The 22755-nt window shown below is 36.6% G+C and overlaps 3 protein-coding genes across 3 annotated transcripts; 2 read left to right on the top strand and 1 right to left on the bottom strand.

Moving 5' to 3' along the window:
• Positions 1-37: 37 nt before the first annotated feature.
• Positions 38-8132, top strand: LOC144661966 (nucleoside diphosphate kinase homolog 7-like). The gene is made up of 15 exons (XM_078522692.1): positions 38-123; positions 199-309; positions 1100-1204; positions 1850-1911; positions 2011-2051; positions 2427-2496; positions 2897-2947; positions 3400-3554; positions 4958-5010; positions 5444-5546; positions 5845-5909; positions 6181-6249; positions 6363-6464; positions 6790-6897; positions 7766-8132. The coding sequence occupies exons 1-15, from the start codon at positions 121-123 to the stop codon at positions 7796-7798; spliced, it is 1131 nt and encodes a 376-aa protein (XP_078378818.1). The 5' UTR covers positions 38-120; the 3' UTR covers positions 7799-8132.
• Positions 8133-9816: 1684 nt separating this feature from the next.
• LOC144661988 (E3 ubiquitin-protein ligase RNF13-like) lies at positions 9817-19214 on the top strand. Its single transcript, XM_078522721.1, has 11 exons — positions 9817-9972; positions 11378-11491; positions 12418-12507; positions 14541-14672; positions 15056-15143; positions 15586-15626; positions 16413-16456; positions 16868-16985; positions 17594-17687; positions 18114-18197; positions 18551-19214. Exons 2-11 carry the CDS (start codon positions 11396-11398, stop codon positions 18766-18768), a joined length of 1005 nt encoding a protein of 334 aa, XP_078378847.1. The 5' UTR covers positions 9817-9972; positions 11378-11395; the 3' UTR covers positions 18769-19214.
• Positions 19215-21887: 2673 nt separating this feature from the next.
• LOC144661985 (profilin-2-like) lies at positions 21888-22500 on the bottom strand. Its single transcript, XM_078522719.1, has 2 exons — positions 22284-22500; positions 21888-22186 (listed from the first exon to the last, which is right to left on the bottom strand). The coding sequence occupies exons 1-2, from the start codon at positions 22392-22394 to the stop codon at positions 21914-21916; spliced, it is 384 nt and encodes a 127-aa protein (XP_078378845.1). The 5' UTR covers positions 22395-22500; the 3' UTR covers positions 21888-21913.
• Between the last annotated feature and the right edge of the window lie 255 nt (positions 22501-22755).

Genomic DNA, 22755 nt, shown 5'->3' on the forward strand with positions numbered 1-22755 from the left:
AGTGGACTGGAACCAAGTTGGTGATGCATGGAAACGAGGCCTGTTCGTTGCTAAAACAAGACCGAGCGCTAGATCTAAACTTGGAAAAGATTTGGTCGTTTTACCTTGTAATATTTCACCATGGTAAGCTATTTTTCCGACTACTCTGTCCCTTGAATAGATCTGAAATAGTTAAATTGTGTCTTTGTACATTAACAGGCAGGATCAGATGACCGGTTCGCGTTTTTGGCGGAATGGTACGATCCCAGGGCTTCACTCATGAGAAAGTATCAACTTCTTTATTATCCCAGCGATTCCTCAGTAGAGATGGTAATGCCTTTATTTTAGTGTGTTAGCTATTGTTTCAATACTTATTGAAAGCTCAGATCTCAGAGCTCAGAAGTGCTTTTATATGCAGCCATTGATGGCATCAAGACCTAGAAGAAGGCACATTCTACAGAAGTTTTGTTAAAATCAAAGAAATGTTTAGGCAAGGCCAATTGGTAAACCTAAGTATAAACATGTAAAGTTGGTTTGAGCCTACTGGTCCATCAAGCTGATGCTTGATGGACATACATCTCTTGTTTCATAAATATAGCGTGAAGCGACTGGGAGTATTTCTACCTCGCTGTCCTCCCTCCCTCCTCCCTACACACACACACTCACACACCCCTGCAAGCAATCATGATTAGCCACTGTCAAGGTTATGACAGTTTTTCCGCCTTTCAACCAATGGGAATTTTCTGTTTCTGGAGAAATGAGGAATTCATTATAATTATTTTTCCAAAGATGTCCACAGGCCCTCTTTTTTTTCGCTAACGTCCAGTTCTCTCTCTGTACTTTGAATTTTCCCCGCACTCATCAATTGAAAAAATACAAAAAATAGAGGGCTGTGAACCATCTATTAGGCCACTGCAGCACAGCAATCTGAGACATGAAAAACATTTCTTTGTAAAGCTACATTATCTGTATTGGATTTGTCAGGTCTTTATCAGGTTGCTTGAATTATGGGGAAAAATTCAAATCTTGCAAAGAAAGATGCCTGAGCGTCTAACCAGACTAACAAAATTAAAGATTGAGGTGTCACCTACTTCATATATTTTTATTGTTTTTCTTCTAGTATGACATAAAGAATCGTCGTCTTTTCCTGAAGCGATCAATGATAGATGGTCTCCAGCTTCACCATCTTTTCATTGGAGCTGTTATTAACATCCATTCTCGCCAGGTAACACATCAAACAAATTTCATCATTAATTAGATAAAATATGTTACCAATGAAAGTAAATTAATTTAAGAAATATAGAGTTTTTTCCTCTATTTGCTTACTATTTGCAATTAATTATAAAATGTTCAAGGAATTGTACGTGCTGTGATTGGTCAGTTCAACTTCATTTAATAGCTCCATAAAGCACAAGGCTTACGTTACGCATGTGCTTTATTGAGTATGCGTAATTTCTTTAACATTTTAAAAAGAAATAAAAAACTTTTTTCTTGTGCATTGTTGAATAATATATATTGGGAATTTTTAAGAACACATAATAAGTGCAAGAAGTACTCAGCTGCGCCTCATGCTTCTCTATGCACTTCTCTCGTGTTCTTTAAAATTCCTGCATGCCTTTATAACTCAACAATGCACTCGAGTGCCTTTTTTATTTCTTAAATAATATATTAGCCTTAGGTACCAGTTTTACTGAATGTTGACTTTCAGCAAGTTAGTGAGTAACCTGAGTTTTAGGCTTTTCTAAACGGGAAGGGAGGAAGAAAAGAAGTGCGACTTGGTCTGTTCCCTTCCCCCTCCCCTCAGGAAGGCCTGATACTCAGGTTAGTTAGGGAGCAGGTATTAATTTCAGTTTTGTTCTTGTGATTGCAGTTATCAATTACAGACTATGCAGATGATCGTACATCAAACCTTCTGAGAGACAAGAATGAAAAGTGAGTTGATTTATAATTGACTTCGAAAGTCCTTCAATTTTATACCAAACTTAAGTTATGTCAAACTTTGCTATGATGTGTTTTTACTTTGTTTTTCAGAACACTAGCTATGATAAAACCAGATGCTATTGCACAAATGGGTATGTTTTGCTAAATCACTTTTCTTTCTCTCTGTTTAAATATATGTTTTTGAAGGCAAATTCTCAGCAGTTAAATTCACCTTAATTTGAATATTCTCCTGCATTTTTATTCTGTTCTGTCAAACAAATATATTTTCCAGTGGTTTGTAGTGCTAACAAAATTTGTGTATAACTCCTCCACTTTCAATAATTATTCTGTTTGCCATAAACAAAACAAACTCTACTGAATTGAGTTTGATTGAGTTCGATTGAAATTAAGTTTGATTGGGTTCGATTTACTATGCTGAGTATACTGAGGTCAATTTTGTATCCAAGAGTAGCATTTGAGAACACAGAGCATAATCTAAACTGCAATAATTTTGTACTTTTGAACAGGGAGTATAATCGACATGATCCATCAGAAAGGTTTCCTCATTTGTCAGGCTAAGATGGTCAGAATGACAAGGTGAGACTACCGGTAACCGTACTAACTAAAGAAAAAAAAAGTTGAAATTATTAACTAAAACAAAATGTTTACCCTTGGCTGATCACTAGCTGTTGCACGTAACTAAGTGTGTTTTCTGCTGGCTGAGGAACAAATTAAGTGGAAAATGTTTTTCTCACAGACATCTGGGAGCATGGTTTGGCTTGGCATGGCTTCCAGGCATGTGTGAGAAGCAGAACTATTTTCCAACATGATTTAGTGAACGTGATTATAAAGCAGCATAAAATGTATGCAAATTAATCATGATTAATGCCAACTTTTGACTGCCAGTATATCATTAAAATAATTAACTGTCTGATAACAAATATTAAGATGGTATGCTGCTTTGTCTAACTTCTTTAATGTCCAATCGTTTATACAGGGATGAAGCATCAATATTCTACTCAGAACACAAAGGGAATTCATTTTTCAAGTAAGTGTAGTCTGTTATGTTGTGCTTTTAATTTTAATTATTTATTAGACTTGAGGTCCAGAGGTCTGAGTCATTGGCTGATCTCAAGACTAATAAACAAGATCCTTTGCTGGCAGTGAAAAAGTTCCATTTAGGAAGGTCTTTGCCACATTGGTCAGAACACGTGCAATGTAGAAGCCTTGCTAAGAATGCGACAAAGGACAATGCAACAAATTACTTGACATATTAAGACGACCCATCAGGTAATGTTCTCAATTGTCCAGGAGGCACATGACCAGACCCAACCAGGGTCTCTCTTCTCTTGCTCTGGGGGCGGGGAGAAAGAGACCCTGGAACGGAGGTTGTTTGGTCAGCTGAATGTAAGCTCACACCTGTTAAGATATTTATTAGACAAAGTTTAAATTTTATTACTGTTTCAAAATCTGATGTTTATGGTACTTTGTATTTCTAAGTTATTTAGTGGAATTTGTGACAAGTGGTCCTGTTGTTGCTATGGAGCTGAAGGGTGCAAATGCCATTCAAAAATGGCGGGAACTGTTAGGCCCAACAGACTCAGCCACCGCACGGACCCAGGCTCCATTGTCAATAAGAGCTAAGTTTGGGACAGGTACGTACAAAATAATGTGATGAGTTTGTCCCAGAGTCAAAATATAATTAACCGTGCGAAGCCGGTTCATAATCTGGCTGGCATTTTTTTGTCGTTTTAGTTTTTTTCGTTTTTGTCGGTAAATCGATCCAGACCCACGCGGCCAAGCCGGCTCCTTTGTCACGGTCATGCAAGATTTGATGTTTATCAGAGATCACTTGTTTAACATGAACACTCTGCTCTCTTTTAGAGTGAAATGTGAAATGTATAATTTTGTTTCATTCGAGTGTTTTACCAGAAAAGAGGGCTGAATAATCACATAACGAAACCAAAGACCACTTGGATATGTCCAAGTATTTTTAACTACCACTTCGTCAGACCTCGCTCGCCTGTAGCTATGTGGCTAATCATTCACCTTTTTTAAAAATATTTACGAATACTCTGTGATCTCTTTGTGTAAGATATTTATTTTTGTGTTATTCAAGCGTTTGGTTCAGAGCGAGTACAATTCGTACAATTTATGTGTTTTACCAGAAGAGAGTACTGAATAATCAAATAGCGAAACCAAAGAACGCTTGGACATGTCCAAGCTATTTAGAACTACCACTACGTCAGACCCATGCCATGTAATCGCTCACCTGTAGCTATAAATAATCATTCACCTATTTTAAAAATATTTACGAATACTCTGCGCTCTGTTTGTGTGAAATATTTATTTTAAATTTGTGTTATTGGCTCGGAGCGAGTACAAGTCGTAAAATTTACCCGGAACATGTTCAATATTGCAAAACAACGACTTGTTTTCTGGATATTCCAATTTTTGTTTTGAGTTTATTTTGGGAATCGAAACGTAAATTGCAAGCTCAGCAAGAATGTGTCAAGGCACGGTACACGTCATCGCGCCAGGGGAATTACCTGCACAGTCAGGTATGCTCTATTTGTACTTGCAAAAGCTCGTCAGACGACGCTAAACGGAGAAATACAACGGGATGGCCTTAGCCTACACTTTATTTTGGCGTGAAATGGACTTCTTTTTAATGCCATTCATGATCTGGTTTGGGTTTATTTTATTGAACATTCGAAACAAAATAAATATTTGCGTTTAAAGCAAAACATGGCAAGGTGATGAAATTCATGTCACGCACACTCCGTGACTCACGCAATCACAACTTGTGTGTTTCTCGAGTGACTGCTTTTCTAAAGATTTTTTACTGTGCGGCGCCGTACCTTTCTAGCCAAAGAACTGAAAGAGGTGGTCAAACATTAACCGCATGGTTATAAACTGCTTTCAGTTTCTTGTTCTAAGTGATTACCAAGCGTTTCTTTTTCTGTTATCATGTGAATTTGGTGGTAAGTTAAGACAATTGTCCCTTAAGTCGGTAGTTTTAAGCAATGATACAATATTAAATTTATCTTCCTTGCAGACAATGCAAAGAATGCTGCACATGGATCAGACTCTCCAGAATCAGCCAAAAAAGTAAGAATATTTGTCGTGTCTTTCGTACATGCACTTGCCAATGGGCACAATCAGCTACACCATTTTATGTAGTAATTGGGAAGTTTTTCTGTTTGTATGCATGTGAAATTCTGTTTTTGGAAAAAGTATTTTTTGACTTTATAACGAGTGTTAGTTAGTTAGTTAGTTCGCAAAGTAAGTGGTGAGTTTTTCAGAGAATTTCAAAGCCAAAGTGTAAGACAGACTTAGAGCGGAGAGGGATGCATAGCTCAGATTGGTACAATAGCTTAGAAACTCTGGTAGGGGGGAAACTGCGGACTAGAATTCATCTTGAAATTCACAATATTTATTGTATCGATGACAAATTCACTTGCAATTCTTTTTTATGACATATTTCTTTACCTCTCAATTTATAAACTTATAACTTACTTCTTTCTTTGGTTTTTCTTGATAGGAAATTGACTTTTTCTTTAATCGTCCAACATTTAGTGGAAAAAATACTGCTACTTTTTCAGACTGCACTCTCTGCATAATTAAACCCCACGCCATCATTGAAGGTACTTTTCAATGAATTTTTATTTATTGTTTTGACAAATTTATTGGTTAGCTTCATAAGTATGCAATTTAAGCATATGGCTATAGATGTGTATGTAGATGTAGCTCTTTGCACGCATTGCAGGCCTGTGTTGTAAGCAATGAATTTTATAGGTGGCTTGTGTGAGTTTACTTCTAAATAGGACTGGATGTCAATACCATAAATTAAATTAATTTGTCTTGTATGTTTCTTTTATTTATTTTTTTATTTATTTAATTATTTATTTATATATTTAATTATTTAATTATTTATTTTTTCAGGTCTCACTGGTAAAATCATCTCAGCCATCACAAGCAAGGGTTTTGAAATATCTGCAGTTCAAATGGTAAGTCAATGGAATATTGGAATTTTAATTCAGGAGCTAAAGGTGACAGATCTTTGTCACAAAAGTAACAATAAAGAAAAACACTGTGGCACCATAACACAATTTTAAACCTCCAAAAGTTCCAAAGCATCCCTTTCATTACCACACAGAGTTGCTGTTATGTGCATATCTGGGTAATTTTGTTTGCATGTACAACACAATGTAGCCTGCTATAATGGATTGGGTTTCACTGGAGCCATTATATAATATTTTCAACATTTTCAAATTGCAGTTTCATCTGGAAAGAGCAAATGCTGAGGAATTTCACGATGTGTACAAAGGTGTTGTTAATGAATACAAGGTAAGTATTAATGTAAAATTGATATCCATCTTCCAACAAATTTTTGCAAAAATTCAAGAAGAAGTTCGAACAAAATTGACGCATTATCCTCTTATTTTTTTTTCTTTTTTCAGAGCATGGTTGAAGAACTGTGTTGTGGTCCATGCCTGGCCATGGAGATAAGAGCTCCTGATGCACCCGTTACATTCAGAGAATTTGTTGGCCCTTCTGACCCTGTAAGTTGACTTTGCGTGCGTGTGTAAACATGCGCGTGCGATCGTGTGTGCGTGTGTGGGTACTTGCGTGCGTCGACGGGGACTTAAAACAAAAAATAACGCTGACATATGACAAGCAATATTCAGCACATCTAACCAATCACAGGCGATGCAAATGATGTCAATAATGTATTGTACCAATCAGAATTCTAAGGGGACAGACCATGAACGTAATGGCGCTCCTGAAAATATCTAATTGCCGTAACCGTTCATCAGTAGGATGAACGTTGCAGAATGTGTTTATAAGGCTAAGATTAATACTAATGTGATAAATAACTATTTTCAGGAAATCGCTCGCCACCTGCGACCAGGAACATTACGTGCAATGTTTGGTAAAGATAAGATTAAAAACGCTGTACACTGTAGTGATCTACCTGAAGATGGTTTGATAGAGGTTTGTATGCCCTGTTGGTATGTTGCTTTTATGAACTTTTCAAAAGCTTTTCAAAACAATTTTTTGTTTACTGACTTCTCGCAGGATGACTTGGTGTTTGATTAGTCCCAAATATAGTAAATAGTTCTGAGTACAGTTAAAATACAGTTAAGTTTAAAAAGTCGGAATTTTACTTTGTGATTTAGCATCCTTTTCCTGTCGCAACTTTCGAGTTGTCACTGAATACATTTGTGTAGTTAAACGTGTACTATATTGGGCCGATTCAACTTTATAAAATATGACAATATCAAATCATCAGTTCACGCATTTTTTTAATTAATTTAATAGCAGGTTCAGTGTTTCATTCAGCGTTTTGAAGGAATTAGCTGCTGCTCTTTTCTTACAGAAAGAGATAAAAAGGACAACAATTGTTGAACACTTATGTCAGTACAGAGAAATTTGTTGTTCTAAGAATAAGAACCTTCAAAACTTAGTTCACAGCGTAAAACCTTACCACACTTGGTACACTGCGTACGTGGAGGTCACTTCTTTTGGAAGGTCAGGTCGATTCAGGGAGCGGACGGTGAAATATACCCCCTCCCCCCTCCCTCCTTTACGATTGTGTTTATGTGGGGGTCGTTTCATTCAGAATCATAAAATCAGTCATCTTTTTTTCACTTGCAAACCTCCCTGAAGAAGTCTACGACAGTAAATTATTACCGTATCCTGGTTTGGGGGAATATCATGCAAGTCAACTGCTGCTCGCTAAATCGTTCCCAGTCGCTTCTTCAATGATATATATCGCGCTTGTTTTACTCATTTGTAGATACTGGGAACGAGGGAGTAAGAGGCGTGTCTAATTTTTGTGTTGTGATTCTGTTTTCTTCAGGTGCAGTACTTTTTCAAGGTGTTGGATCATTAAGAATACAGTGAAAGTCTTTTCTACTATATTAAACCCGGAATATCGTCTTTTGTTAATACAAACGTTATATACTAGTATGCAGTCAAACGATCCGTGTTTCCTAAGTTATCCTGTACAGTAGTTAATGTAAGTCAACTGAGCGAACGTGTATATAGTGAAAAAACATTGTGAATTAAAACTGACTTTTTAGTATGCACTATGGTGCAAATAACGCTCAGCGAACGACATGCGGAACCGAGATGTGATAATAATTGTGATGATGCGGATTTTAGAAGTTGTTCTCTGAAGTTATTAAAGAGACAACATGAAATTTTAATAAAGATCAGTTTAACCAAACTACATAGTAACTTACCTTTTTCAGAGAGCTTCGTCCACACTAATGCATTCTCGCTCCGTTTTGACCGTAACATCGTTCGCACTATCTCGCAGGGCTTTCCCCGTCCACACTAATGCGCTTGCTCAAAAGACCCACAAGCGCTACAACAGAGCGAATTGAAGGCTTATTTTTTTTATTATTTTTTTTAAATAAAACCAAGTTTCTTCCTTTCCTATTACAAGTCAGCGCTCGCCTGCACTGCAGACATGAAATTTCGAGCGTTGGCCCTACAGTCGACTCTAGAAGTTATATCCCTGAAACTAACTCATCCCTAAAAGCTATATAAAGCTAAAAGCTAGCGTACGTGTATTCTTCAGTCTACAGTCTGTACTGCAGCGTTGCAAGCATTCCGTATTTTAACACGTGTTTGCCGTTTGGGGAAATGAGACCTTGGAGTATTAAGTGTGAAATTTTCGAGTGGAATAAGCTTGCTTCATTGTCAGAGGGTCCAAAATCCACCAAGCCTGGAAATGGCGAGCCTGATGCCCAAGCTTCCCGCCTACCCCTTAGTAGCAAATAATAAGGGAGATGGACTGCTTTGCAATGCATTGTAAAATGTTTTTGGAGGGATTATTTTAGGGCTATGTAAGGTAGGTTTTTGGCAGGCATTAGGGTTAGTCTGTAGTCTCGGTATAAGGGGTGATCACTTCGCACAGCCGTCACCTCGCAGGACCGTCAGAGTATTCTTTTCCGATAAAGTATATATTTTTTGAAAAATTATTGAATATAGATAATATATACCATAATAAGCAACGTCAGCATTTTGTTTGCAATTATGATGTTGCGCAACATTAAGTTTATTTGAGAACACGTTTAAGTGAGCACCTAAACTTTTATGTGGAATTTGATCTACATATATTGGTCTAAAAAACGATGTCTCAGATTTTTCTTATCTCGCTCCATTTTTTTTGTGAATTTTTACACTTGAAGAAGCACTAAAAACGCCATTTCAAAGTTTAAAATTTTATACCATCAGCCTACCACACCTAATACCATCTACCTTTATATTCAATTAAAACAAATCACTAGTAAGAAAATAAATTACTTTATTACACGACTAAGGCGGTCTGAGGGCCAATAACTAAATCAGCCAATCAGATTACTTTATTTCTGGTCCCGCGAGGGCCGATATTTTCCAAGTATCGGACGGGGTTTTGTCCCGGATGATCCCGCACTAATTCCCGCGCGATTTAGCGCAAGATTTTTGCTAGATATTTTTTGCAAGAGGTTTTCGAAGTTTTTATTACTTTGAAAATGAAATGAACTTAAACAAAGAAATAATTATAAGTCTTTTAGCGCGCGTAAAAGTTTTGCCGCACATTGTTTTCCACAACATCTACCGGGTAGCAATTCTCACTACCCCAAGTTTCCAGTCGTGTAATAAATCTCTTATTAACCAAGCTTGCTGGGGACCGTACTGGGCGAATATTGGCCCTCGGTCTTTTTTGTACGGACCTCGCTGCGCTCGATCCGTACTGTCAAGACCTCGGGCCAATATTCGCCCAGTACGGCCCTCGCGCGTGGTTAATAAGATATATGTAATTCTTATTTCATCTCTGCAACATGTTTTGGAACCAGTGGAGCAATATTTATAAATCTCTCAGAGGTCCTAATCTAGAAGCCCTAAAAGGACCCTCGGTCGAGGGTCCTTACGCAATCAATGACCAAAAATGGAAAGTACAGCTGAAACGCTACGGCCATAACAAACATTGACGAAGAAGTACAAGGAGGCGATATTCTCGCAGGAAAAATACTACTAAAACGCCATGTAGCGTCGCCAAAACGATTAAATACAAAGGTAGGTTGATTCTTTGTTGGTATTACGATAATTGTGCTGATATTTTTTGTATATGGAGCTTGGAAAACGTGCGAGAAAGTGAAAATTCGACACCGTAAAAGCACAATCACGAACGACGACCTGGAAGTGAAGCGAATTTCGAAAGTAAAAAGCTTAACTTGTCTGTCATGAAGCAAGGAGAGTTGGTGAATACTTTTGGTAGTAGAAGAAATGATTGTCTGTCAAACTATCATGAAATGTCAAAGAGATGCAATCGTCTGTTGTTGTAAACGTCGCTTCCAAGTGAACAACGTAAATTTTGCGTGCAGCGGAGAACCATCTGTCGACAAGATGCTGCTAGGACACGAATTAAACAAATTTATTGCTGATGTGTTTTTCTGTCGTTTCTCTGGGAATTTTATGTTTCTATTATGGCAGAGTTTGATTAATTCGACATCTAAAGGCCTGGCTAAATAAAGACATGTCTAAAGTTTTAAAACGAAAGCAAATCAAATGTTTGATGGTTCGATCCTAGCTCTGCTAGTTAGCGCTATTATTCTTCTGTGAAAATGTAACTTGTTTATTATTACTGTCTTTGCTTTGTCTTGGTCCATTTACCCAGAACTCCTGATCCATTAATACTATACTTCTCAAAATCTCGTGAATTCCGCGTGTTTTGAAGTTCTTGTTTTGCTTTATGTACATTTGCATGACTGGGCGTAATGTGAAACTTTACCTTATTGCATCACGACGTGACACTTTGCACTCCAGTTTTTCGCTGTACTTTTCTGTCTTGGAGGTTATAGTCTATTCAGTTTAAGCTACAGGATGGGGCAAAGGAACCTGAATTTTCACTCACAACTAGCCTCAGCTTTCAGTTTACACCTGCAAAGCTAGGGTACGAGATTAGGCTGGGACCATGATCACTGACTGCTCGACACTTTTTTCACCCGTGCAGTGACGAAAAAAATTGCTGAACATTTTTTAAGTACTGTACATGTTTAATATAATTATTGCTGCATCTGTGTTGTGCTAAAAGTTGTCTTGTATGTAGCATTGTGCATTAAGTTCTTCGTTTTATGGAGGCTAAACTACAGTTCTATAATACAGGGCCACTTTTGAAGACGGATATATTTGGTGGCTAGTTTGGCTCGATAGTCACCTCTGAGCCAAACAAACCACTAAATCTAAACACTAAAAACTTAGCGCACAATGCAACTATGCACAATACGATGACTTCTGGTTCATTACATCCACTGCCAAGCAAAACGAGCCACTAAATCTACACACCAAAGACAAAGCACACATTACAATAATTCTTGTTCTATACATCCACTACGGAACCAAATGAGCCACTAGATACACCATCTTCAGAAGTGGCCCTGCATTCTGTAGTTGCTTATTTTTACTGTTTTTTTTTATATAGCTTTTGTTAAATGTTAACATGAGGGTTGACAGTTGGTGGATTAAAGGAATTCTGTTCCTGTGGTTGTGCCATTTTGGCTGTTGTTCATCCGATGATGACAATCAAGTTTGTGTGGTAAGGATCCCTTAAAACATTTCACTTCTTAGGCCCTGTCCACACTAATGCGGATGTGTTTTTGTCAGTGCGTCATCCTGTTCATCAAAAACACGTGAAATATTCAATATTTGAAGACTACTAAAAATGACAAATCATGAATCACGGTAATTTGTTTTCAAGTTTCACGGTTCACGCAAATTAACATCATAGATGAGGAAGTCTTGTGCCTCAAGCCCTTATATTGAGTGTCTTAACTTGTAATACAAAGGCCACCAAACCTGTTTGTGACACTGTCCCTTTAATACAGTTGAGTAGAACATCAAAACTAACTATTACTTTAAGTTATAGCGGAGCTCCACAGCGGCCCGAAGGGCCACAGAGCGGAGCCCCATACCCATTGAAAATTCACAGAAATAGGAAAACCATGAACTTGAGTTTTCATGGTCATCATGGCTAGCGGCATGGCTCGCGGGCGCGTACGTACGGCGTACGGTGTTGCGCACTTCAGAAATAGATAAACCCTCATCTATTTGTTACTGGGCATCAAAGTTATGGTCAATTGACAGCTGTCAATACAAGGTATCCGCTGACCAGTATCACGTGATAATATCGCGGGCTCAGGTGTATAACTCATCGAGGTAACGCGTTTTTATAAAGTTGACCGCTGACCGGAAAATGGTTTTTCTATTGGATTGCGGGCTCATTAACTATTTTTTTTTTCCTACGGTCAGTAAATTCAGATATTTTAATAAAGGGCAAAGTAAATTACCGGGGAGCTCCGCTTTTAGGCTTGGCTAAATCTATTTAATGTATTCTCCTCACCTGTCTGGTTGTTAATCTATTGATTGTGTGAAGGGAAATTGGATTTTGATCAGTCTCATACAGTTTATTAGCAGCTTATTAGGTCTTACCCACATTGATCGCATTTATTGATTATTTCGCAGCAAACTCAATTTAACAGTACAGAAAATACTGACTGTTATGATTATGGCTGGGCAAGTTTTGGTAACCTCATTCGTTCCCCATACATAAAGGTAAGTTCATAAGTTATAAGTGGTAAAAAATAATATATCAAACAAGTGAGAGAGTGTTTCAGCACATTTCCAAACATCCAGAAGAGAGTTGAAGATGTTATATACAGCAGGGCCTTTTTGATGAACTTCAAGCTGTTTGGAAATGAGATGAAACACTCTGCGACTCTTAACTGTTTGATATACCGTAAAGACCCGTAGATAAGCCGCACCTTTTTTCCAAAAATTTTCGTTCGAAATCAAGGGTGCGGCTTATCTGCGGGAACATTTGGAAAAGATGCCTAAAATTTTCGTGAATTGACACTAATTTATGGAAAATTAATATGTAAATGGGCAATTCCATGTCATGGACGTTACAATTCAGACTAATTTTTAGAACTTTAAACTTGCATTGTCTAAGGATGAAAACAAGTTTTAAAACTTTTCATTGATGTACAAGTCTGTGCACCTTAGTGTGTTAATTTGATTATTTCTTTTTTCCAGTTGACTTATTTGTGCCAGAGAAATATTGAGAAAAACGACTCTCATGGACGTTACATAAAAATCAACCACGTAATTTAGTGCATTAGCATTACTTTAAAATTCCTGTGAACTTTCAAGCATTTTCAAAATATCTTCTCCATGTCAATGTAGTTTAGTGATTGTGTTAACTGAAAATTTTGTTTTCACCTCCATTATCTTTCACAGTTTTTCTTGGAGACTAAAAATGTAACGTCATGGACGTTACAAAAATTGTCATGGACGTTACACTAGGTGAATTCTTCTTCAAGTTTACCAAATAAATAAACTTTTTTCAATTCTTGGGCTCTATCATTTGTAGTAAAACAATATTTCTTGGCAGTTGGAAATGAAATTATCTTGCTAGTTAATGTAAAACCCGTGGAATGCTCATTTAAATTTTTGAGGACATTTCACAGTCCTTACATGACATATTAACCTGCATTTTCAGCAAATCTCTTTCCACAAGCTTGCTGTTTATCAACCCAAACCTGTCTTTTGGAAAAAACTGCCCACTGCTATACCGCCTAACTATTTTTTACCTTTTCCAAAGACTTTGATAAAGTTTTGCCTTTTTTTCAACATTTTTGCAAAAAGTGTAACATCCATGATATGGCGTCCATGACCAACTTTAACTGCACTTAGTTAAAAAATGTAACAGTTTACCAGAGTTTTGTTATCATCAAAATGTTCACTTTTGATAAGTAACAAAGCAGCAGAAATTTTTTAAGAATCCTTCAAATAATAACTTAAGGAGAGAAAAAAAATGCACAAAATTTCATGGACGTTACGTAACGTCCATGACAGAACTTCACATCGCTGTTGCTATTTTTTAAAAATATTTTGGATGAAGTCTTTATCAGTTATTTGTCAACACAAATGAGGAAATATTCCTAATATAATTGTTTGAATTCATAAGCATTTTGAAAGTATGATTTTTGTAAGTTAAAAATGTGCATCACAGACATTGTAATTTATTAAGAAGGTAAACCCGTACTTTGGGGACCCCCCTAAAAACACTGTTGTCACAGACAAAGTAAAAGTTGTTTTTCTGTATACTATAACATGTCTACAATGCAGCACAGGTTATTATTCCATCTGAAATATCTTTTGAAAAATCTTGATTTTTACACCTCTCATGTGGAATTGCCCAAATTAATATTACATAAAACTACAAGAGAGTACTGGTCATTAAGTTTGACTGCTTCTATACTGTTTGCTTCAACTAACTATGCTTCAACCGTAGTATTGATACTTCACGAGCGAGAAAATACCAAGAGTATTCACGTGTTAGATGGCCTACTGTTTCTTCCCCATTTCGCACTTTGATTACAAATCTCTCTTCATGCAACAAGTTTATCTCCAACAGATGGCTCCAAATCTCTTTATTTTGTCGATATGATAGCCACGAAACCTGAAAGCCTTCATCTTGTTTTACTTTACGTTCTCACCAGATGGAAACTGGGATAAGATCTAACAGCATATAAGCCTTTACCTTTTAATAATTTGTTATTAACATTAAATTGTATCTTTTAAAGGGTGTTGTGGTGCTGGCTGATCCCCCGACAGCATGTGACTCAATAAAGCCGCAAAATAGTTATAATCAATCAGGTTACTCTGGAAATTGGTTTCTTCTCATTGATGTGGGCAAGTGTGAGTTTGATACCAAGGTATGTTACAGCATTCATAATAAATTTTGGTCATAAACATCCCTTATAAGGTCTTTTGTGTAGTTTGATCTTGGATTTAAGAAGAAGTGTTGAATCCTACATTAGAATTCTCTCTGACTCTATAAAATAGTTTCAGCTTGTCCACAGTCTTTGATCATTTTATACGTGACCACAGTGTACTTGTGAGTTCTGTTCTCTTGGGTCATTTTCGATGTGACAGTCTGGTTTTCTTCCAATCAAATTCCTGAAATCTTAACTATCCACTTTGGCTATTGGAAGCCCAGAACGAAATAGCCAAAACTACATTTCTACTAGCCTGTGGCTAGCTGGCTACCGTTAGACTTGAGCCCTGTTATAGCAATGTGTTTGTTGATTTCATTAAGGGGGCCATGGCTACTAAAGGAGGATTTGATGCCGCTATCATTAGGAGCCTGGAGAGTGATGTTGTTCAGCCCATTGGTGGAGGCTCAGGCAAGAAACCGAGTCAAACTAACAGTATTGCTATTCCCCTATGCCCTAAAGGTTACATGATATGTGTACCTTTCAACATTTAAACAGTTCCAAACCCTCACCAGAAACAATTTATACTCACTGAGTGGGGAGGGGCAGTATCTTTCTTTAGCACCTTCAGAGATTGGGTTAGGAGTAAAATTCCTTTGAGGGCCAATAATTATTATTGGTTGCATTTTACTCCAATAATTTGCTAACATTACAATTGTGGCAGTAATAAAAATTATAAGACATGTCCATTTCATGGTTTTTGTGTAACTTGTCACAACAAATCTGCAACTTAAGCTCTCACAGTAAGTCCTTTTGATCTTAGTATTTCAAACAAAATTAATACTGTAGGTTGGACCCCACATTATTTTTACAGTAGTTCCTGCATTTCATATTTGGCGTTTTTACTTTTCAGATAATAGAAAAGTTAAAGTGCCAGTTGTTTATGTAGGGAAGGTAAGAAGACATGCTGATTGAATAAAGCAACCTTGTTCAGTGTAAATAACTTTGTTACGGTTGTTAGATATCAATAATTTATTAACTTTATTAAGGGGACAATATACCTGAATTTGAATGAAAAATTTTAAGAGGTTTAAATTTTGAAACACCACCAGTTAACCCCGAGGCAAGAGCACTCCAGGTTGTCAGGGGACTGTCTGGTGTCCGTCTACCAATTTTAAACTAAAAATTTTTAATTTTAAACACACAATAAATCTCCAATATTTCTTATTTCTCTAAATTTTACTAAATCCTTTGCGAAAAAATTATAACCTCCCAACATCCCCAAATCACCCAAAAATTTACAAAGCACCGTTAAACATACTAGATATATGAGATAATGAGAGTGTTTTTTAATTGAGTGATAAAAATTAGAACCCCTACGCAGCATGGGACCGTGCTAAATGTATGAATGACAAAAAAGGGTAAATACTACGCTGTAGTCAAAATACTTTTCCCGAAGTTTCGGCAATGCTGCCTTCTTCAGGGGGACAAAATTATTTCACAGTTTTTGGATTCCTTGAAATGCGAACAAGGTATTTCCATTAAACCTGTGTTAAGCTGTGAAAAAACCACCTTCAGGTATAATTCGGACCCCTTAAAAAGCTTGTCGATGTTGAGAACAAGAATGGAAGATGTCACTGAACAAGCGTGATGTCTGTACTAGGGAAATATTGTCTTCATTCTAAAATTTGTATTTTTTGCATTTGTTAATTTAATTTAATTTTCATCTTCCTATATCAGACCACTGGTGAAGTCCTGGAAGATAACGATTTTACAAAACAACAGTAAGTAAAAAGCTTTTTATCTTTCTAAACATTCATACTTTGAGCAGAATTAAGAGCCCTCTATGGGTACCCACAGTCTTCGATTTCTTCGCAATATTTTTGCAAATCTTCGTTTTTTTAAGCATACCTTCGTTTTATCTTCCTTTCTTCCGTGAAATGTGGTGAAATGCCAAAATTCAGAAATTACAGATATTTTCTGTAGTGTTTATGAGTTTTGACAGCTTTTTATCGGAGTGTTCAATTTGATCGCGCAAATTTCAGTCAATTTCAGATCTTCGCTTCAATCTTGAGATCTTCGTTTTTCCATGGTGATCTTTGCATCTTCGATTTCTTCAGATATACCCATAGAGAGGGTCATCAATGACCAAGGACACACTAATTTTGTTGCATTTTGTTTTTCCTTCTCTCCAGGAACAGCAGAATCCTTCTTACTCCACAAGAATTTCCTCCAATATGGGATTATGAGTTCTACATGATTCCATTTGCAATTATTGTAGGAATCTGTTTTATTTTGATGGCTATGTTTATGGTGAGTGTATGTCTTTTTTCATAATACAAAGCTGTGCTCTTAGAATAATTGCAAGATGCTCAAAGGCTCTTTTGACAGAAATCTTGGGTGCCCAGCTCTTAAAAGCTTCCATGATAGCTAAGTTATACAAGTCGCCCAAAGACAAAAGTAAGTTGCTTGTGGCACCCGGGCTCTGCTTGAGCACAGCTGTAATGAACATTTCATGTACATGTGGCAAGGTTTATGTTAAGTTGTTATGTAATGGTTCTTTGTAGAGCCATGAGTAAATTTGTGCTTCCTCAATTAACAATGCCAGTGCAATTAAGGTTGAGGAAATCATCTAAAATTTATCGCTTAAAACTTAAAAAACCAGTGCAAAACCTGAGAGCGAAAAGATGAGGATATTTATTGAGGATTCAGACCTGAAAATCGGCGGTGAGCGGAAATGTGTGCCGTCAATGAAATTAGGAAGCTGAACCGTGTTTTAGCGGATTATTTTGTGTAAGTAAAGCAGTTCTCTCAACCTAGCTTTGAAATGTTGGATCTGCCAACTATTTCTTTGTTGTTTGCTTGGTTAAAATGCACTTAACTGTGTTAAAACTAATTCACTACTTATCTTCAAAATGTAGATTAGTCGTTACTACAGGCACTACCTAGAGCAGCGACGTAACAGGTTGTCCCCAACAAATCTGAGGAAGATTCCAACAAAAAAGTTTAAAAAAGGTGAGTCATTGAAGCACAGAACAAACCATTTAAATATGCATTGCTTATCATCAAATTTTCGGTTTAAGCTCTAATTTATAGATTTTAATTGTATCATGATTATATTAATAATATATATCTAGTGTTAGGACCTCTATGTAAACCACTTTTAGTGATCACTTTTAGTGATGATCGCGAAATTAAGTACGCACAAAAATTAAGAAGAATAAGGTAGTTAATATCATGGAGAGAATGACTGGATGGGTGACTGAATAATGAATGAAGGGACAAACGTTATTTATAAGTAATTTAATTTTAAAAAAACATGGAGTTTTTTTGTTCAAAGCCGGGGTTTTGCATGTTACAAGTAAAAGTCATGTTGTTGTTATCATGAATTAAGCCAAGTTTTTTAAATACAATACTGATTATTTGTATGTTTAACATCAGGTGACGATTACTATGATGTGTGTGCCATTTGTTTGGAGGAGTACAAAGATGGAGAAAGGCTGCGAATTCTTCCTTGTGAGCATGGTAGGTATTTCCTGCCACAAACCAACCTTGCAATTTGTATTGGAAAGACCAAGTTGTATCGTAGTGCAAGTTGACTTGAAGTAAAGAAGGGTTGGTGAATGGTTCATTTAAGACTTTGCGAGATGGTGAGGCTAAAATATTTTTGCAAGCCCTGGACTTTGTTATAGCCTTGCTAAAGGAATCGAGGCTCTGGGACAGTTTTCTGAAAAAAAAATAGAGACAGCAAAACCCACATAAATTGACAACTCTGTTTTTTCAAGGACCACCGCCCCTAAAAGAGTAGCATTATTTTTTTAGTATCCTAAAAGATTCTAGGGCTCGTAAGTAACTAATTGCTACCTTATTATTCAAAGCCTACCATTGCAAGTGTGTAGATCCATGGCTGACTGAAGGGAAGCGAACATGTCCAGTGTGCAAGCGACCCGTATCAAATGACAACAAAAGAAGAAACAGATCTCGGAGAACTGACGTGGAGGCAGCAGGGGAATCAACAAATGAAGCTGATGAAACAACTCCTCTTATAGCATCTACTTCTCAATCAGCTGGCAGCTCAAACTCCATGACGGTGTAGTCAAGAACTGTTTTTAGTACTATGTAGACAGTGAACAACCCTTCTCTAAGAAAGGACTGTTGTACAGGAATCCAAAAATTATGAACATTTTTCTAGGTCATCTCTCTCTTAGAAGCACAAAGTTTCCTAGAGACTTCACCGTGTAAGATCTTTCCATGTAGTGTGTTGTTAGTCAAATGTAGATAATAGGTTTTAAGAGTTCAGTATTTATTCCTCTAAGGTAGGAGTTCAATCTCCAGTTTTGTTTATCTGGATTATGCGTTAGTAAATTCATGTTTCTTTACATGCAAGCAAGAAAAAGTAACAACCAATTTTTAGCAGTGTTAAATCCAATCTCAACTATACCAATTCTCCTTTCTGGTCTCCATTCATTGGTTTATAGTATAGTTAGGAGATTTGTAGGACAACTAGTCACAGACTTTCTTTCAGGGGATCATTTACATAACTCTGATATTGGTATATTAATAATAAAATAAATGGTCTCAGTTAGGGACCTGTCATTATTTAAAGGGTGGGGTGGGGGGTTGTGCAAATAGGGGGAGGGTCAATGAGATCTGTACAGGAAAAAAAAGGGGGGCACAAATAGGAAAGTTTAAGGAAGTGAGTAGGTGAGAGGGTAGCAAAAAAATGTGCTTCATAAAAGGGGAAGGTCAGGAGAATTTGAACATAGCCTCCCCCTTTTGCACCAGCCCTCTGCCCCCTCTGTAAATAATGACTGGTTCCTTACATATATCACCTCAGTTGTGCCATATCTCCACGGATCCAAATTAAAGCAAAAAATATATTTCTTAGCTGAAGTTTGAGCTTCGCAGTTTTATTGTGGATATTAATACGCTGTGGAGAAAATAAAGGCTTAACCCCATCTTACACAATCTTATAAGGGATTTTCAATTTAAGGTTAAAGTTTAACTTTCTTTAAATAGGCGAGAAGGGTTCCAAGCTGTGGGGAATATACTTATGTGAGCTTTAAGCTACAATTCCATGTAAAAAAGAAACACCTGTCCTCGACCCAATAAACAATGTCAGGCAAAAAGATACCTCTTTGACCACACCCACATTTTTTTTGGTAGTTCATTACTAACCTAGTTGTCACTTAATTTTTGGTTTAATTTTTAATAATACAAATTAATGTAATGTAAGACATAACGAACTGGAGATTGCAAATTGTACCCGTTTGTAATTGTGAAATCCTGATTTCGTGAACTCTTAAAATTTCCAAACCCCCCAATAACTCAATCCAAAAGTTGTTTCCCTTCCCTGGATTTTTTAAACCAATTTTCATTTCCCCGTGGTCTTCACCGTAGTTAACTTTTTTTAGCAAATTCTACAGACTCTGTTGTAGTGTGTAGAAAAAAGAAAGGAAATTTTCCAGTTTCCCTGATCAGTAAAACAAAGTTCTGTGTTTTTTGTACATAAAATAAAATATTGAGATACATTCAAATGGTTACGAAGTAAATTAATATTATTTGATAAAGTATGTGGAAGAAATAAAGTTTGTATGTGTTCACTCAAACTAAAGGGTATTATTATGACTTTGGGTCATTGTAATCTGGTATTTTCTTTTTACTTACCGTAGTTTAGACATGATATGATTTTCTGGGTTTAACTTATTTTCAGGGATGTTAAATTCAAGTTACCAGTATAATAAAAAAGCTTGTGTTAAAAAGCTGGATGTAAATTCATTAAAATAGAGAATTTTCACATAGGTTTGGTGTGCTGAAAGTAGATTTGTTTGCTGTTTTAAAGAGGGTTAAATACCCATTATCTTATTGTAGATTATAAATGTAATTTGACATATGCAACTTACATTATTTGATTGTAAATAGTTAAATACTGAATCAGATAATATTAATGCTTGGTAAATTAAAGCTGAAAATTCCAAGCAAAACCAACTGATACCATCTATCACTACAATAACAAGTCATTAACTTTCTCCTGAAAATGGAACTCAGTGTAAATTATGTAAAACATTTGTTACGTAGCAGCATAGGATTAACAGGCTTTTAAAATGTCTTATTGTTACCATGAACTTTACAGACCTCAACTTTAATATTTCCAGAGGCTTAATAAAATTATATAGAAAAAAGTGTACAATTTTTTTTTTTTTTTTTTTTTTTTTTGCTCAACCATGTTTCTTTTGGTGATTCAATCATACTAGACTAGATATTTGGGGGATTTACAAATTGTATTGTCAAGCAAACATAATACGAATACGTAAATACAAAAAGTTGCTTACTGGCCCAGATTGTTCAAAAGTTGAATAGCACTGCTCAGTAGTGCAGTTAACTTTAGTTCTTGAGAGATAAGCACATTCACAAAGTTCACATGCACTTAGATAAGCAGGAGATGCCATACATAAGCGAAAAATAAGTGCAACAAATATTTCTTCTTTTGCTTGAGCTTATCTTGTGTCTGTTCACACAGTTTTCTTATACTTATTGCACAAGTGTTAACTGTAAGGCTTTATCCAGTCAAAACAGTACGGTGATGTTTATTTTTATGTACAACCCTAAACAAGACCTTGATGGCTAAAAATACTTGCATTCTGTTCTGAGCACCCAAGGCAAGATGATAAGCCTCCCTGCCCCTTTCCTAGGGAAGTCCCCCGCCCACCCCTGCTGAGCAGATTCTATTTTTGGAGCAGCCAAGCAGGACATTGTCTTGATGAAACATGAAGTTAGAGAGTTAGATAAAAGCCTGCAGCCTCTGGTCCATGAAAATAAGATTAAATCAGACAAGGGAAAGTAACATTTTGAGATTATATTAAAAGTATGTAGAGGATGATACATGCACTTGAGTCAAATTTGTTTATTGATTTCACTTTAGAATACAAACATGACTTAAAACACAGAAGCTAAAAGTATTCATCCATAGAAATAAATCTTTCTTTCCTTATAAACTTATTAAAGCTTCAGTCATTAATTGGCAGAACAAAATTGCTGTTCTTCTGAAAATGTGAAGATACTTGCAGTGCTTCTAGTTAAGACAAGCTACAAACGTGTGCCAAACCTTTTAAAATTGTTTTTAAATCTGAATTTCTTGTATCAAGAAAAAAATGTCAACAGAAGTCTACTTTACATGTTCTTGGCCTTGCACAAGAAATGCAGAAAAAACAAATAAGCTTAAGCTTAATCTTAGCTAAAAATTAAAATCCTGTGCCAACGAGATATTCCGCTAAGGTTTCCACGACTTGGTTGCAATTTCCAGCTCCGCCAGCACTCTCGTCATATCCACCCAGAATAAGAGCTTGTTTGGTCAAACACGCACAAAAGCCACCTTTGTCTTTCATTTTCAAGTACGCCGCTTTCTTGTCTTGGTCGTTTCGCAGCATCATGTATTTGGTCCCCCCAATGCTCTTGCCGGCGACACTTCCATCCTTTAAACTCTTTATAATGTCTTGTGCTTCTTGTTTAGCTACCTATCATTCACAAGAGACGTTCTTAGTTTTTATTTAGCTGGATGAAATTAATCTTATCTTGAAGGCAAAATGAAATCTGAAAATTTGATCTCCTTACCGAAAATCCAGGACTACAAGCCCATTGCGAGCCGTCTAAGCCAAATATGGCGGCCTTCTGAACTTTTCCAGTACCCACAAGGTTGCTATCCACATAACTTTGCCAGGACATCTTCAAATTAAGCAAAAATAATCCTGGTACAACTTCAACTTTTCAAATTTATCTTTGCAAAAAGCTCCAAGGAAACAAAATGGCGCCGATTTTCAAAGAAGCAAAAAGCTGACGTTCACGTGGCTGATGACGTAATGAACCTCGCATTCATGTGTCGCGGCCGTTGTTTGGCTTGTCACGCAAATTCTGAAACCAGACTGCATGATACACGACATGATACACCGATTCAGCGTAAGCCGGAAGTTGCATGGAAACGAGGCCTAAGGGCCCTCGGCGGCTAAAAACTATAAAGTTTTTACTAGCGTTTGGGGCGTTTCGAGTCAAAAGAAAGCATTTCCTTTACAAATTAGCCACGAATCTT

This window comes from Oculina patagonica, chromosome 8 (assembly GCF_052425735.1).
Source record: "Oculina patagonica isolate OP01 chromosome 8, crgOcupat, whole genome shotgun sequence".
In the NCBI taxonomy this organism is placed as follows: domain Eukaryota; kingdom Metazoa; phylum Cnidaria; class Anthozoa; order Scleractinia; family Oculinidae; genus Oculina; species Oculina patagonica.